Raw genomic sequence first — 17,817 nt, 5'->3', positions numbered from 1 at the left:
AAAAATTAAAAAATTAAAAAAAAAATTTTATGTCTTTGTATTTTTTATGTCTTGTGTGTATACATTACATATACATGTAATGTATGTCTTTGTGTGTATACATTACATATATAAATAACATTTAATTGGCAAATAAAACATAGCCAGCATATGTAATGAAAAATGCCCATTTGTGATGAAGACAAAAATAATGTAGATAATTCAAGTCAATTCTCTGTTTTAGATATCTTTTAAATAAATCATTTTTAAATTCAAGGCTTTGATAAAAAAACAGAAAATATATTTCAGAAAAAACCATTACTTTCACTTTTTTCTAACCTTTTCCAATCTGGAAGAGTCTTCTTATAAATAGAATCAAGGGGCAACACCTGCTGACGACCTTGGGTTTCATCATAGATACGACGTGCAGCATCAGTGGTTAGGGTGACTACACAGTCCATGTCACTTGCCAGATGCCAAGAAATAACCATCGCAGCTCTATCATCTTCAATTTGTGCTAGATGTGCAATCTACAACCCATTTTCATAAAATCAAGTTAAAAAATATAAAATCCATTTATAAAAATTTGATATTACTTTAAAAGCCCAAGCCTAGGTAACAAAAACTTTTCTGAAACACATGAATTAAAAATAAATTGTCTAGTTGTTAAAAACTTAACTTGAAATATTAAACATTCTATTCTGCTATTAAATTAAAAAAATTTTTTCTAAAGATTAAACTCCAGTAAAGTTGCAAATAAGCAAATAAAAATATTAGGAATTTTTCCTTTTCAGACCGCTCAGGGATGAAATAATTAGAAATTTTATTTGCTAGTAATATATACTTTTTTCACATTTTAACACTCTATAAATGGGATCTGTCTTCTTGGTAAAATAATCATAAAGTACACTTAAATAATATACACATAAAATAATGCAGTTCAATTAAACATATAGTTAATATGCCCTTCCCTTCTAAGTAAATTCTTTACTCCAATATTACAGTATTCCTTTCAGAAAACAAATCTGAACATCACAAATAGGAATTGTTTCTTCTGCTACTCAGGAGGCTGAGGAAGGAGGATAACTTGAGCCCAGGAGGTAGAGGCTGCAGTGAGCCGAGATCATGCCACTGCACTACAGTCTGACAGAGCAAGAACCTGTCTCCAAAAAAAAAAAAAGAATTGTTTCTTTTGTTTCTGTTTCTAGGAACAATACTTTGGAGCTTAGAATAAATAAAAAATTACAAATCCTTGCTTCAGACACAAGTATTCTTTTTCTTTCCCTCAGATCAGACAGGTAATGTGCCAACAGTGTAACAAGGTTCAACGGTGGCATATTTCACACATGTGCGTGAACACCCAATCATCAACAAGCATTCTTGTTCAAAGTCAAGTCCACCAAGATTGGACTATTGTGGCCAGTATCAAAGCCTAATTCATTGTGCTAGGATGGTGGTGTCTACCCTTTCATCTTACTTGATCTGGTAGCACAAATCTGCCCTAGCAATAAGAACACTGTGTGTCACTTTTAGAAACATCAGGCTGGACATGGTGACCCACGCCTGTATTACTAACACTTTGGGAGTTGAGGCAGGCTGACTGCTTGAGCCCAGGAGTTTGAGACCAGCCTGAGCAACATCACAAAACCCCATCTCCACTAAAAATACAAAAAATTAGGGGGGCATGGTGGCATGAAACTGTAGTCCCAGCTACTGGGGTGCTGAGGTGGGAGGATGACCTGAGCTCAGGAAGTCCAGGCTGCAGTGAGCCGAGATGCATCACTGAACTCCAGGCTGGGCGACAGGAGTGAGATCGTGTCTCAAAAAAAAGCCAATAAACAAAACACATCCTAACATCTATCCTTATATTCTAATTCTCTAGAAGTTAGTATGAACATGCAAAAAAATTAGTACATGTAAATGAAAACAATGTTCTAGCCAATGGAGAAAGAATTAGTAGAGGCAAATGAAATGTAAGAAGAAGAAATGGCTTACTTGTGACATTTAGATGTGTTTTGTAAAAGAAATACCATGATACTATCATAAAACCTATTTAGAGGGGCATGTTAATTATAACCATAATATGTTTAACTGAACAAAAAAAAAATTGCTACTAAATCTTCCTCATTTAGAGATGGGATTTCAAGATATTAGGAATTGAGGAAGAAATGTATAAAATATCTAAGTTACTTGAGGTATTCAAATACATTTTGAAGTTTGGGGGAAAAAAGCCTCCCCTTGTTCCTACTATATTTCTACGATTATTTATTCCAGGGTTTTTAAATTTTTTTGAGACAGAGTCTCGCTCTGTCGCCCAGGCTGGAGTGCAGTGGCATGATCTCGGCTCACTGCAACCTCTGCCTCCCAGATTCAAACAATTCTTCTGCCTCAGTCTACTGAGTAGCTGTGATTACAGGCACATGCCACCATACCTGGCTATTTTTTGTATTTATTAGACACGGGGTTTCACCAGGTTGGCCAGGCTGGTCTCAAACTCCTGATTTCAGATAATGCGCCCGTCTTGGCCTCCCAAAATGTTGGGATTACAGGTGCGAGCCACTGCGCCTGGACTATTTTAGTTTTATAATAAATGCCAGGAAGAGTATCTTTTAAAGAAGCAAGGGAAAAGACTAAGGATGACATGGAAGGATTGCAAAGTTTTCTCCTACTGGTTAGGGTAGGGTTTGTACTTCTGAGGGGACAAAAGAGAAACTATGTAAAATGAAATTGCAAAGATTTCCCCCAGATTTTCAAGACATGCAATGGGAAATATTTAAAAAGGAGACTTTAAAATACATTTCTCTTGCTAAAATTTATATGTTGATAAAAATTTTACATATTGTGCAAGAATTTTGTATTGGATGGACTATTAAAATGTGGAAACCATATATTTATATGCTTAGGATCAAAGAACTGCTTTTTTCTAAAAATTGGTTCTAAAGAATAACATTTTAAAACATTGTATATTAGCAACTTGTTTTGTAATGTATAAATTTATATTTAATTTAAATTTAAATTCAATTTTTCAATTTGCAAATCTGAGGTTTGAATAATAATGTACATGGTTTTGGTCATAAACACTGCTACACATTACCCCCTATTTTCAGTGGGCAGTGTATTTGTGAAGGCATATAAAATAAACTACCACAGATTTTAGAGTCAGAGAGACCTTGAGTCACATCTAAGCTCTGCCTTTAACTATATTTTAACAAGTTATTTGAGCTCCCTGAATTTCAATTTCTTCATGTATAAATGAGAAATACTACCAATAATAGTTCATATGGTGGTTATAAAAGTAGAATATACATGCACAGGCAATAACCAAAGACTCCAGAGTCAGACTACCTGGGGTTTCACCCCTGGCTCTGCCACTTGCTAGCTGTGCAACTCTGAGCAAGTTACTTGACCTCGGTTTTAGCTGGGCACGGTGGCACACGCCTGTAGTCACAGCTACTTGGGGGGCTGAGGCAGGAAGATCGCTTGAGCCCAGGAGGTGGAGGGAGCACTGAGCCATAGTCTTACCACTGCACTCCAGCCTGGGTGACAGACTGTCTCCCCCTCCAAAAAAAGAGCTGCATGACATGAAAGCATCTCTAAGTAAACAATAAGCCTTGAACTAATACATCTTAACAACTTCTGCCACAGCCCTCAATAGTAATATTACAGATTTCAGTTTTAAACTCTACCAAATCCCTACTGCAATAATGAGAGCAGGTACTTTATTGGAAAGAAGTAAATTACAAAGAACCTGACACTTTTTTGTCACTTTTAGAAGACCCATTTTAAACAAACAAGATAATAAAATGTACTGCCTCTCCAAAGGCTTAATAAACACAAACCTTTCCCAAAACATCCCCACTGCCTTTAGTATAGTTTGGAAGAGTACATGATCTTCTAGGTTTTTTCTTCAGTTCTTCCTGTTCTGATAGCTTTCTTTTCAGAAGCGCTTCAATGTGTGGCACCTATAATTTATAAAGAAAAATTAACTACAAGACCAATTACTCTTGAACCAGGCAGCCCATAATGACAGTGGAGAAAAATTAACAATTTAGATAACTCAAGAATATAAAGTTGGTAAGTAGGCATTATTAAAAAAAAAAAAAAAAAGACAAACTATCAGAAAACACACACACACGAAGAAAACACAATTTTAAAAACCATGATTATAGTAATATAAAGTTCCCACTTCACTGAATTTTTAAAAATCTTAGTGAAGATATACACTACCTATAATAGGACTTCTCTTTGAATCCGAGTTACACATATAAAAGAATATAAATTTTAAAAATCTAGATTGCTTTTTATTTTCTCTTATTTTGTTTACCACGTGTACTGGTTATGTACCCTTTTCAAAGCAGTACTTGAACTGATATATTATTAACTGCATTTATTGGTGTCATTACATTAAAAATACAAATTGCAATTTCTTTGAATAGAGCACTCTATCTTTTGTTAGTCATTTTTAATGTCTAGTGACTAGACTATAATGCACACGTCCTTGTACCCTAAAACAATACTCATAGAATTCCTAATAAAAACTGCATATTGTAGAATGGACTTTAATAAAAAATCTTTCACATATACTTGGAAACTGTACCTGTTGTGTTGTAGGAATGTCAATATTATGTATTTTTAGTTCATTTCGCAATTGGGCCTCTTTTAATCTTGCTTCTTCAACTTGACCTAAAATTAAAAACAAAAAACTTGCATCAATTTCTGATAGCCCTCAAATCATAGTTTTTGGAAAATATTTTTAAATTCCTTTCATTTTTTCCTTTTAATGTCTGTTGCTAAAATGAAAACTGATAGGTGACCATTTTAGAAATTCAAAATTAAACTATACATCTTAAGTCTCAATTCTGATACACAAAAATGAGAAAACAAAATTAATGCAACTAAAGGGAGATATGATATACTGCAAACTCCTAGTAATCTTGGATAAGTGACTTCATTAACGAGTATACATAATTTATACATAATTGCACAAGGTTGTTCTCGAACAAAGAAAGACTTTATAAAAACAATTTTTAGTGCTACACAAATGACATATTATCTCATTACTAGATTTAGCTCCTATTATATTCTAAATATCCTTGATCTTGTACAGGCATACATGAAAGTGAGTACTTTGAGGCAAGCAGTAAATATTTCTTGGTTAACTTGATCAAAATAACTAACACAAAGTCAAAAACTTTAGCAAAAAAATATGACAAATGAAAAGGGAAGAGATGATAGAGCACAACTCAGAAAATGTCTTTCAATTATATGAAACATTATTAAGAATTGCAGCAAACGTAGGCTGGGTGTGGTGGCTCACACCTGTAATCCTAGCACTTTGGGGTGCCAAAGTGGGCGGATCACTTGAGGTAAGACCAGCCTGGCCAACATGGTGAAATCCTGTCTCTACTAAAAATACAAAAATCAGCCAGGCGTGGTGGTGCGTGCCTGTAATCCTAGCTACTTGGGAGGCTGAGGCACGAGAATCACTTGAATCTGGGAGGCGCAGGGTGCAGTGAGTAAGATCACACCACTGCACTCCAGTCTGGGTGACAGAGTGAGACTGTGTCTCAAAAAACAAAAACAAAAACAAAAAAACTGCAGCAAATGTTCTGTGAAGTGACTCAAGAATAATTTACATATTTCAGTATCAGTGTGTGCTGCCCCAGATACCTCCATAGTATGACAAACTGCAGATGTTTGAAGTAAAACACATACAGCTCATTAGTCAAATGAAAAATTACATTACACATCACTCCCTTGGTGATATTATCCAGTATCTTTTGCCAGAAGCCAGAGCTAAATATAAACATTATTATTATGTAGAAAGCCTTAAATTTTCCACAGGTCCACATTCCTAACAGAATGTGTCAATTTTTTATAAGTAAGCAGGATACAAATTTATTTAAAATAAGACATACTTCATCTTAAGAATTCTCAATGACAGTATCAACCATCATTACCACCTTTCTGCAACATTCTGCATTTTACTTGTGGTTTAGGAAAGTGGAAGCATGTTTGTGTATCATGATTTCACCTCCTGCCTCATCATTCCCCAAAGCATAATTTTTGTCTTGAATACAAAATGACTTACATTTCATTTCATTAAGAAGCTGTTGGCTGGCTTCAAATAAACTTTTATACATAATAATAGACTGAGATAATTGGTCCTTTTCTTTTGTAAGTGCTGCCATTTGTTGCTGCTTCTTAACATCTAAGAAAAAAAATTGAGATAATTTAATGTAAAAACTGACTTTTCTAAAATATGTCATGATGTGATTAAATAGCTAATAAACACCATGTTAATGGAAAGCAAAACAAGGTTATCTAAAGTATCACTAACAATGGAGTTTAGCCATTTATTTCCTAGAAACTTACCATTGTAAAACATGAATGGTAGGATATATGGTTCTAAGGTTCTTGATAAAAGTGGTAGCCGGGGCTCAAATACAATAAAATATTCAGTACTATCCCTTCCAGGACTACTTTCTGCCAGCACCAGACTCTGTACATATAAACAAACAAAAGGGGAAAACAAGATTTAAAAAGAAATCTTTCAACATAAAAATGTTACATAACTCATTATGCTCTGTTTTCAAGTTAAGTGGTTAATTTTAAAGGCCAAAGGCATAGACTGATCCTTAAGATTCCATTAAACCATCATCACCACCCACCACTACCCAAGACATAAAACATGTTACCTTCTGGTATTGGTTTGAAAGCCAAATGATCGTATCAATAAACAGCTTATGTGAAAATTATATATAATAAAAAATTTCAAGAAAAAGTTATTTCCTTCACATTAGAAATAATGATGGCTGCTTACAGTTTTGACCTGTAAAATCTTCTTGATTCTAACCTCTAAATTGAAAGCAGCATGAAACAGCTGATAGTGTGAAAGTTATAAAAACAATCACAAAGCCCAATGCTGAGTTTAAGTTACAGCTGTTACCATGGAAATAGACCCATCAAAGTCCCAGGTGACAGAACAAGAGATTTTGAAAAGCTCTAAAGATTTTTTAAATTGTGTTTTTCTCATTAATGGACAAAAAACCTTTTGATATACTTTAAGACCATAACATATAACTAGTAAATGACACAAATATATTTTTATCTGAAATGATTTATTTCCACACAATTCTATGGGAAACAATGACAGCAGCTGTTTTTGTTTAGACTATAACAATACAATTTACAAAGAAGCAGTATTTTTAAAAAATCTAAATCAATATGACACTGTAGGTCAATCCATGAAATAAAATTATAAATTATAGCTCACAGACTTTTTCCCAAAGAATATAGAATACAAGCCCACCATTAAACCAATCGCCAGTTTCTGAATGTGGTTTTCAACAGACTTACACAAATGCAAACATGTATTTAAAAAATACTGTTTGCATTTTAAAAATAAGTAACATATACTTTATACTTTAGCAACTTGATTTCAGCACTCGATTTGATCAATTCATGTGAATGTATAGATAACAATTTAAAATTTATGCATAGTACATTATACTAGACTACTCATTCATCGGGTGGTGAATATTTAGTACGTTTACAATTTTTAAACAATTATCTATAATATAGCAAAAATATATCTCCAAATGTTTCTCTGCAAATGTGTTTTCTGGGATGAATAATGAGAAGTACAAGTTTATTTTAAAAGGTAAGTATCAAATTTCCCTCATAAGAAGTTGTATCAATTTATCCTCTCACCAGCAGTGTATGGGACTGCCAAATTCCCCTTATGCTGGCCAACATTTAATATCAATCATATATTTTTTTCTAAAAAGGAGAATTAAAAAGCAACCAGTCATTTTTTTTTTAACTAATATCTCCCCTGAGTGGTATTGAAATCATGCTTCTTATGTTTACAGGTTATTTATATTTTCTTTTCCATTAATTGCCTGCTCATATTCTTTGCCCATTTATTTTTCTACTGGTTTGTCTTTTTTTTTTTATTGATTTGCAAGTAGTTCCTTAGGAGGTTTTAGAAATCTGTTCAATATATCAGTCCTCTAATTATATGTATCTAACACAGTCATGCACCACATAACAACATTTCATTAACAAAGGACCACATGTACAATGGTGGTCCCAAAAGATTATAATACTGCATTTTACTATACCTTTTCTATGTTTAGATACACAAATACTATTATATTAAAATTACCTACAGTGTTCAGTATAGTCACATACTGTACAGGTTTGTAGTCTAGGAGAAACAGGTTACGCTGCTGGGCGTGGTGGCTCATGCCTACAATCCCAGCACTTTGGGAGGCTGAGGTGGGTGGATCGTCTGAGGTCAGAGTTTGAGACCAACCTGGCCAACGTGGTGAAACCCTGTCTCTACTGAAAATACAAAAATCAGCTGGGTGTGGTAGGCATGTGCCTATAGTCCCAGCTACTCAGAACGCTGAGGTGGGAGGATTGTTTGGACGCAGGAGGCGGAGGCTGCAGTGAGCCAAGAGTGCACCAATGCACTCCAGCCTGGGTGACAGAGCGACACTCTGTCTCAAAAAAAAAAAAAAGGAAATAGGTTATGACATACAGCCCAGGTGTATAGTAGGCTATATCACCTAGGTTTAAGTATACTCTATGATAGTTGCACAACAATGAAATCACCTGATGATATATTTCTTAGAACGTATGCCCATCATTAAGTGATGACATGACTGCATATAGCAAAATTGGTATTTCTCCTCAATTGGCTATCTTAAAGACTGTTTTTTCTAATACAGAATCAGGTAATAAATCTGATCATCCAGTGTCAACAATTATCAACATACTGTCACTGTTTCTTTTAATTCTGTTTAAGATATGCTTACAGTACATAAAGTGTAACCTTTTTTTTTTTTTTTGAGACAGGGTCTTGCTCTGTCACCCAGGCTGGAGTACAGTAGCATAATCATGGCTCACTGTAGTCTCAACCTCCCAGGCTTAAGCTATCTTCCCACCTCAGCCACATGAGTAGCTGTGGCTATAGGCGTGTGTGACCATGTGTGGCTATTTTTTGTAGAGATGGGATTTTGCCATGTTGCCCAAGCTGGTCTTGAATTCCTGGGCTCCAGCAATCCTTCCACCTTGGCCTCCCAAAGTGTTAAGGTTATAGGCATGAGCTACTGTGCCCTGCAGAAAGTGTAACTTTTAATGTAGTTAAATATAATCTTTTCCTTTTTGTCTTGTTTAAAGAGGAATCTCCTATCTCAAAGTTTTACAGTTTTTAATCCCTGATGCATACCTACCAAGAAAAAAGCATAAACAGAATAACAGAAATGAAGAGAACTGAAGAGTCCCAAACTGGATCCAAGTATAAACGGAAATTTGGCATATAAGAAACAAACAAATGCATACCAGAATGAAACTTAAGACACTGCCATCAGAAACGTCCAGCTCATGTAGGCAAATAATACAGTGAATCTGAATAGCACAATTAACAAACTTGAGCAACTACAAATTTAGATTGTAACTTTACACAAAGCAATAATGTGGAACATTTACAAATACTGTTTGTGCTCTGGACCAGTGTTTCCTAAACTTCCCTAATGATAAGAATCACCTGCTTGTTAAGAATCGCCTGCTTGTTAAAAATCAGATTTTAGAGCCCTGCTCCAGACATACTAAATCAATATGTGAGGCAGGAACCAAGAAGGACTTGAGTTTTCTATTTATTCAGTGAGATATCAGGGACCTCTAGTGGTTAGAGTACATTTACATGCATGATGTGAAGAGATTTTTATATACAGCTGCTGGGGAATAACCAAATCTCTGTCTGAATCTCAGGAGTATATACAGCAGGCTTACCAATTTCAAATGACTACAAGGGGGCCAAGAAAACTGGACATAGCTAGGCCGGGCGCGGTGGCTCAAGCCTGTAATCCCAGCACTTTGGGAGGCCGAGACGGGCGGATCACGAGGTCAGGAGATCGAGACCATCCTGGCGAACACGGTGAAACCCCGTCTCTACTAAAAATACAAAAAACTAGCCGGGCGAGGTGGCGGGCGCCTGTAGTCCCAGCTACTCCGGAGGCTGAGGCAGGAGAATGGCGTAAACCCGGGAGGCGGAGCTTGCAGTGAGCTGAGATCCGGCCACTGCACTCCAGCCTGGGCGACAGAGCCAGACTCTGTCTCAAAAAAAAAAAGAAAACTGGACATAGCTAAATAGGAAAACAGGTAAAGTGGACTAGATGTCTTCTTCCAATACAAACCCACTCTGCATGTTAAGTATGTCTCCCCACTCCCCTTTGTTTTTCAATGTGGCTTTCATTACCTAATTTTTGTTAGAGCACAAGAAAATTTTACTTTATTCTCTACTATAATAAGAACAAGTGTGAATATAAGTGATAAATACATATGTCCTCAATGTCAATAAATGAAAAGAAGTGGCATGGAAGTCGCTGACTGGAAACCAGATGCACTGAGAGGAGCAGTCACTGTTCAGGGTAAACACACAGTTGGCTAAGACAATCCTCACCCAGTGTTGCCAGATCTTTAGATTTTACCAAGTAAATTAGAAATGCAGAGTTTTATTTAAGAACTCCAGAACTTTAAATGTTGGAAATTAATTAAAATGAAAATGCTGTATTGGTCAGCCACTGCCAGACCAACTGACAAGTCTTCAGGCGAGATACAGCTTGCAGGCTCCTACGGTATAAGCCTAATTTTACTGAAACAATGTGATGTTGCAATGAGTTAGACACAGAAATGAACAACAAAAATACAAGAAAAGGTAACATTTCATATCTATTAGTACTGTTAGAATTACTTATAAAGATATCAAGAAAATTAATGGATTTGAAAAAGGGTCAATGAAATCCAGATATATCAAAAATTAAAGAAAGGATATCAGAGATAGCACTGTGAATATGATCTGCCCCTCCAATATAAAGAAAGGAAAGTTCTGAAAACAAAACAAAACAAAAAAAACACCTCAGGAAAAAGTACTTAATACTTAATAAAAGAGCACTAATGTTTTTAAGAAAAAAATGAAATTTCAAAAAGAAATGGTCAGTAAACAATCTTAGAAAGATTAAAGCCAAAAAATGTTCAACCTTAGTAGTGACAAAAATAAATTTTTAATTAGATATTTGGTTAGAATTTTTAAAACTGCTCACATATATAGTGTTGCTAATATGAGTAAGATGGACATATACTTCTGGCAGGAATATAAACTGAAGAGCAATTGGCAATAACTACCAAAAGGTTTAAAATATGCATATCCTATCTCTAACACATTCTGCTTCTAGTAATTTCTTAAAGAAATAATATATACAAAAAGATATATAGTCATCCCTTGGTATCTGTGGGGTACTAGTTCCAGGACTCCCACAGATACTCAAATCCACGCACACTCACGTCCCTGATATAAAATGGTGTAGTATTTGCATATAGCCTATGCACATACTTCATATACTTTGAATCATCCCTAGATTACTAGTAATAACTAATAAAACGCTATGAAAATGGTTGTTGTATTGTTTATAGAATACTGACAAGAAAAATATCTGTATGTATTCAGTACAGATGAAATTTTTTTCCCAATTATTTTTGAATCTACAGATGTGAAACCCACGGATATGGGGGGCTGACTGTACATAGAAGAAAGCTAATGGAAGCACTGTTGATAAAAACAAACTTTAGAAAATAACTAAATTTCACTAAGGATTGATCAAATAAATGGTGGTCATTAATGTACAATGATGATGTAGGCTTACTTTTACTGAGAATATATTACAGATGTTAAACCAGAAAAGATTTTTATAAAGGCACAATTCTATTAATGAAATTTTACACCCTCCGAACATGTATATAAATCATATACACACATGGTATGCAGGCAGCATTAGTGTATATGCTAAAACTCCGGAAGGTAATACGAAATTGCTAATCATCTATTATCTCTGACAGGTGACAATATCTTGATTATTTATGGAAGTTCTTGCATTGTGTATTTTTAAAATACAAATAAAACTATTTTCATTTTAGAAAAAAATGAGTAACAAATATAAGTTGTTTAGTTAAAATTTACCTGGGCTACATTTTTTGTTTCTAGCCACATAATGGCAGCTTTTCAATGAAACATAAAATATCACGCATTGTCACTAAAGTTAAAAAGAACTAGAATCAGAAAAAGCTGTCATCCCATAGGAAAAATGGGAGTCTTACTTATAAAGATCCTGGGTTCAATTTGTAATAGCAAAATCAGAAAATATTTCAGCTGACTTTCCAATTTAGTGCTATGATTAGAACATCTTCATAGCTATACAAAAAAAAAAGGTGTCTTAATATGGTGGTTAAAAACATTAAATACAGAAATCCTATCTACCAAAAGATATAAAAAATTTACCACGATTTCAGCTGAACCATTCACAAAGGGGAATTCAAGTGTTCTAACTTTCCCGATAAACAGTGGGGTATCAGTATCTTCCTCATTAGAGCCTTTAATGGTGGCTATTATAGTGCCAACCAAATCAATTCCAGTATGGTTGTTGTAGTCATCCTTAAAACAAAAAATGGAAAACAATCAGAGAAAATGATCAGAAGAGTAAACCCAGAGAAGAGCATGTACAAATCAGAAATAAGACATAGAGCCCCCAACATTAAATTATCTGTATCTTTCTTAATCTAAGCACAGAATTCAGTTCTAAGTTTGAGTGTTCCACAGGCAAGAAATAGTTCCAGAAACTATAAAAGAACAAGAGACTTCCACCTAATACAACAGTTCCTACCTTACTAAATTACAAAGACTCCCATTTTAAAATATCACCTTTTCATATACTTTTAGCACCTACTGATGTGAAAAGTGATTAATAAAAAGTTATTATAAACTTGTAGTGACTTTAATTATTTTATTAACACCAGCAGCATCTGTATACATTTGAAAACCAATAGGCCTATATGTATTTCACACAATGTTTGGTGCTTATATGAGATTCAAAGACTCTTGGAGTAATTCTATGGCACTATTGACCCCAACAAGATGTTTTGGGAAAAGAAGAGATGTCTGGGGAAGAATAACCAATCATCTAAAACAGGAAAATAAACTGGAAGTAGGTAAGTATCCCACCAACCAAATTTTCCATACAGGTGCAGTCCCACTACTGTGTTTTACATGTTTTTGTTGGTATTTTTGACAGCTGTGTTGCTGCTTACGCTTCATGAAATCAGCAGCCTCGGAGGAGCTGTGATTTTCTTTCTTTCTTAACTATGAGCAGTCATCAGAGCAGATCACTTCAAAAAAAAGAAAACAAAAAACTCATGTCCTTCTGTCCCCTCAGTGAACTGGACATTGAAGAGTCAATACAGTTCACACTCATTCGTGATAGATACACGAAAAAGGTGAGTAAAGGTATGTATTAGAAAAGGTAGCAGCTGGGTGTGGTGGTTCACAGCTGTAATCCCAGCACTTTGGAAGACTGAGGCAGGAGAATAACATGAGGTCGGGATTTCAAGACCAGCCTCGGCAACACAGCAAAACCCCACAGAAAAAAATTTAAAACTAGCCAGGTGTGGTGCTGTGCAACTGTGGTCCCAGCTTCCCAGGACGCTGAGGTGGGAGGATTGCTTGAGGCTGCAGTGTGCTATGATTGTGCCACGGCACTCTAGACTGGGTGACAGAACAAGACCCTGTCTCAAAAAAAAGGTAGGCAGATTAAGATTTCTGCATTTTGAGTCAGTTCTGCTTAGTATATCTGAATTCATTTTATGTATAATGTTATATATTCTCTATTTGTATTCAAAGATATTTACAAATATTTAATTCATCTGCACAAGTTTTCTCTATAACCTTAATCAGAGTAATTGACAGAATCCACAAAAATAATTTTGTACCCTAAAATCAAAGATAATTTTTCTTGTTACCCTTTGTAGTTTTGGAAGAAAACAAACATTACCGTGATACTAAGATGTAGATCTCTGACCAAGGTCCTACTGGCAACTGAGCGAACATTAGAAACAGCTGGTGTAGGTGGTTTAATTTTAGGTACTAACTTCACAGGTTGATTAGGCAGGACTTCAACTATAACCTTAAAAAATAAAAGAGACATTCTGATTAACAATATATTGATGCTTCAGTATTTAAGAGGAAGGGAAGACATAACAATGGCACATACTAAATAAAATTAAATGTTACCTTCTAAAATTTATTTCTATTAATCTTTTAAAAGTAATCAATTTGCTTTTAAAATTCAGCATAAAAGTTAGGTCAGGTTAATTTTTGGATGTTTACAGCCATCTCTAAGAACAAACTTAGAGGTATTAAAAAACATAGGTAATTAAAAAAAATTAGTATATCAACAGTTGTTTGTTTTTTTGAGACAGAGTCTCACTGTGACACCCAGGCTGGACTGCAGTGGCCATGATCTCTGCCCACTGCAACCTCCACCTCCGAGGTTCAAGCGATTCTCCTGCCTCAACCTCCTGAACAGCTGGGACTACAGGTGTGTGCCCACCACGCCCAGCTGATTTTTGTATTTTTAGTAGAGGCGGGGTTTCACCCTATTGGCCAGGCTGGTCTCGAACTCCTGATCTCAAGTGATCTGCCCGCCTCAGCCTCCCAAAGTGCTGGGATTATAGGCGTAAGCCACCGCACCTAGCCTATACCAACAGTATTAAATGTAGATGATGTATATTTAAACTAACTTGAATATCACTATCCAGAATCCTAATAACTGAAATACTATTTATTTTTAATTTCTAACTTTTATTATTTAAAAAATTTTATCTTAGATTCAGGGGGTGTATGTGCAAGTGTGTTACATGAGTATTATTGCAGGATGCTGAGGTTTGGGCTTCTAATGATCCCGTCACCCAAGTAGCAAACATAGTACCTAATAGGTATTTTTTCAACTCTTGCCCACCTCCCTCTCTCCCCTCTTTTGCAATCCCCAGCGTTCACTGTTCCCATCTTTGTGTCCGTGTGTACCCAATGTTTAGCTCCCACTTGTAAGGGAAAACATGCAGTATTGGGTTTTTGGTTTCTTAGTTAATTTACTTGGGATAATGGCCTCTATCCACATCCATGCTGCTGCAAAGGATATAATTTCGCTCTCTGTTATGGCTGTGTGAAATGTTACTAATATTTTCCATGCATGGTTGATATGAGCAACTTTATGACACTACACACTAAAATGCTGAGTCTTTGATATAAAGAGAAATGGAAATGTGACTCCTGTAACAGGTCAAATTATTGGACAAATTTAAACATATTCTATACTAATTTTCTTGAAAATTGAATTATTTATATTTCACATCCAATAATCACTTTTAAACAAAATATTTCATTCATAAACTAAATGAGAAAACATGAAGCTATTTCATTTAATGCAGAACCAAGGGGAAAAAAAAGAAAATGTAAAGCTAACTGTGGTATATTAAAAAAGTAAGCAAACCTGTTCACTGTTGAGAATATTTGTTTTATCCATCATAAAACCAAACTGGATACAATATGTCCCCACTTTATTAGGAATTACTTTATCCCTAAATTTAAAAGAAAGTTAAGATTACTGACAATGTTTGTATAGAGGGGGAAGGAATTCAAAGAGTCAACATCTCTGTTCTTTCCACAAAAATAAATGAGTAGGAAGAATAGAACTACTAACACTATATTGACCTTCATTCATTCAACAAATATTTCTTGCTAATTCCGAGGTTCCTCTTACCTGTACATTCTTTTACAAAACATCCAGAACAAAAGTGCTGGATATGGTAAAAATTGAAAGAACAGGAATATGAAGTTGAGAAAGCAGTAAATACATCAAAAATGTTGATATATGTCAAGTAAATTTTGCTTCATTTCTACTTTATAAATTTCTAAGCGACAGTTTTGTATTTCAAAATTATAGAACATCCTGTTGTTCTTCTATGTAACTTTATTTCCATTCAAGTAACTACTTGAAATATTTATGTATACAAGGCATTTACTGTGAATCAATCATCAATAACGAACTCAGTGCCTAAGAAGAGGTACACTTATTAACCTATTTTCGTCAGGCTTTACCACAATGAAAATATGAATAATATTCTACAATATATGCGACGTGGCTCATGATCCCTAGGGTAGCTTTTGCATGTCATTCATATTCTCAAAATACCGGCTCAATGCAGTACAAAGCACAGGTTTTGAATACATACTTCAATTCAAATCCCGGCACTGTAACATCTATGCAACCTTGAAGAAAATTATTTAACCTCTCTCTATATAGTTTTCTCTGAGATAGTAATTCCTAAGAAAGTTATATTGAAAATTTAAACAAGGCTGGGTGCAGTGGCTCATGCCTGTGATCCCAGCAATTTGGGAGGCTGAGGCAGGCAGATCACTTGAGGTCAGGAGTTCGAGACCAGCCTGGCCAACATAGCGAAACCCCATCTCTACTATTAATACAAAAATGAGCCAGGCGTGGTGGTGCATGCCTGTAGTCCCAGCTATTCAGGAGGCTGAGGCAGGAGAATCACTTGAACCCGGAAGGCAGAGGTTGCCGTGAGCCAACATCACGCCACTGTACTCCAGCTTGGGTGACAGAGTGAGACTCTATGTCCAAAAAGAAAGAAAACAGATTTCTGCTTCCAAATGGCAGGCCAACCTTTCATGATGAAAACAGCCGTACCAAAAAAAAAAAATTGCTTGAAAATGTTCAAGAGTTAACAAGCTAAAGTAAAAAATAACTTAGTAGAATATAAGATAGAATGGAGGCCCTGGGAGATGAATTTCACATTTAAGGATGCTTTAGTCATGGGAGAAAATTCTAGCAGCACAGGTAAACCTAAAGCAGACCAGCTTGCAAAAGAAATGCAACTTGGCTTTTAATCATGTCAATCTCTGAAACTGAACTGAAGTGGTAATAGATGGGTAGTGGCCCAGACAATGGACAGAAGCAAATGTAACATACTCTTATCCTACATATCCAATTATTTCTATAAATATTCATAAATAAAATGTCTAGTACAGCAATAACAGAATCACCAGATACATGAAGGACAGAACTAGAATGAAAACCAACAGAAACCAAGAGAAAATCACAACAGACCTAAAGGAACTCTAGGCAGACTTTAATACACAGAGTAACTGAAAATGTCAAACAGAAATTGGCAACTGAAGGAGGGATTTAACAGAAAATTAGATGTTACTGAAGAGAGAATTAGTTAACTGAAGATAGTTCAAAGTCATCATCTAGAAGGAAGAGAGGCAAAAGAATGGCAAAACTTTTTAAAACTGAAGACCACGAAATCAAAGCCCGTGAAAACCAAGCGGGATGTAAAAAAGAAATCCACACAGACATATCATAGTAAAACTGTTGGGCAGGGGATGGGGTGGGGGTAGGGAAGAAACAACCACAAAATAACCAAAGGAGGGAAAATACATTTTTTTTTTAAACAATAATGAGACTGACAACAGAATGATGAGAAGATAGTGAAGGATGGCGGTAAGAAATTGCTGACCTTGAATACCATATGCAGTAAAAATGTCCTTCAAGTATGAAAGTGGAATAAAGATATTTTCAGGTAAAAATAACATATTTCATCACCAGCAGACATACTGAAGGAACTTTCTAAGATGGAAAACAATACCAGATGAAAGCCTTGAGTTAAAGATTAACATAAAGGATAAATGAATAAATCTAAATAAACACTGATTATAAGCAATAAAAATGATGCCTTGATAGGTTTAATATGCACAACAAAAAAGCCATGTAAATTGGGAGAAGGGAATGGAAGTAAATGTTCTAAGATCCACGCACTGCTCAAGAAGGTAAAAAAATACAAATTATTACTAGATATTGCTATGTCAAGTATACATGTTACAAATCTCCAAAGAAATCACTCGGAGAACAGTGAAAGATGGTA

At 35.2% G+C, this 17,817-nt stretch overlaps 1 protein-coding gene and 1 pseudogene across 2 annotated transcripts in view; both read right to left on the bottom strand.

The window, feature by feature from the left end:
- The window catches only part of SMCHD1 (structural maintenance of chromosomes flexible hinge domain containing 1), a 148,451-nt gene that overhangs the window by 27,586 nt on the left and 103,048 nt on the right, over positions 1 to 17,817 (bottom strand). Inside the window, exons 35-42 of one of the 2 annotated variants that reach the window (XM_007974511.3) lie at positions 15,366 to 15,453; positions 13,869 to 14,000; positions 12,323 to 12,475; positions 6,355 to 6,481; positions 6,071 to 6,190; positions 4,577 to 4,662; positions 3,819 to 3,941; positions 319 to 509 (exon numbers count right to left, since the gene is read on the bottom strand). In XM_007974511.3, coding sequence (XP_007972702.3) covers positions 319 to 509; positions 3,819 to 3,941; positions 4,577 to 4,662; positions 6,071 to 6,190; positions 6,355 to 6,481; positions 12,323 to 12,475; positions 13,869 to 14,000; positions 15,366 to 15,453 — 1,020 coding nt within the window. The remainder of the gene's footprint in view (positions 1 to 318; positions 510 to 3,818; positions 3,942 to 4,576; positions 4,663 to 6,070; positions 6,191 to 6,354; positions 6,482 to 12,322; positions 12,476 to 13,868; positions 14,001 to 15,365; positions 15,454 to 17,817) is intronic. The other variant, XM_037982471.2, reaches the window with a different exon arrangement.
- On the bottom strand, positions 1,268 to 1,385 carry LOC119618705 (small nucleolar RNA U13; annotated as a pseudogene).

The sequence above is a fragment of the Chlorocebus sabaeus genome, chromosome 18 (assembly GCF_047675955.1).
Source record: "Chlorocebus sabaeus isolate Y175 chromosome 18, mChlSab1.0.hap1, whole genome shotgun sequence".
In the NCBI taxonomy this organism is placed as follows: domain Eukaryota; kingdom Metazoa; phylum Chordata; class Mammalia; order Primates; family Cercopithecidae; genus Chlorocebus; species Chlorocebus sabaeus.
This window is presented reverse-complemented; position numbering and strand designations above follow the sequence as displayed.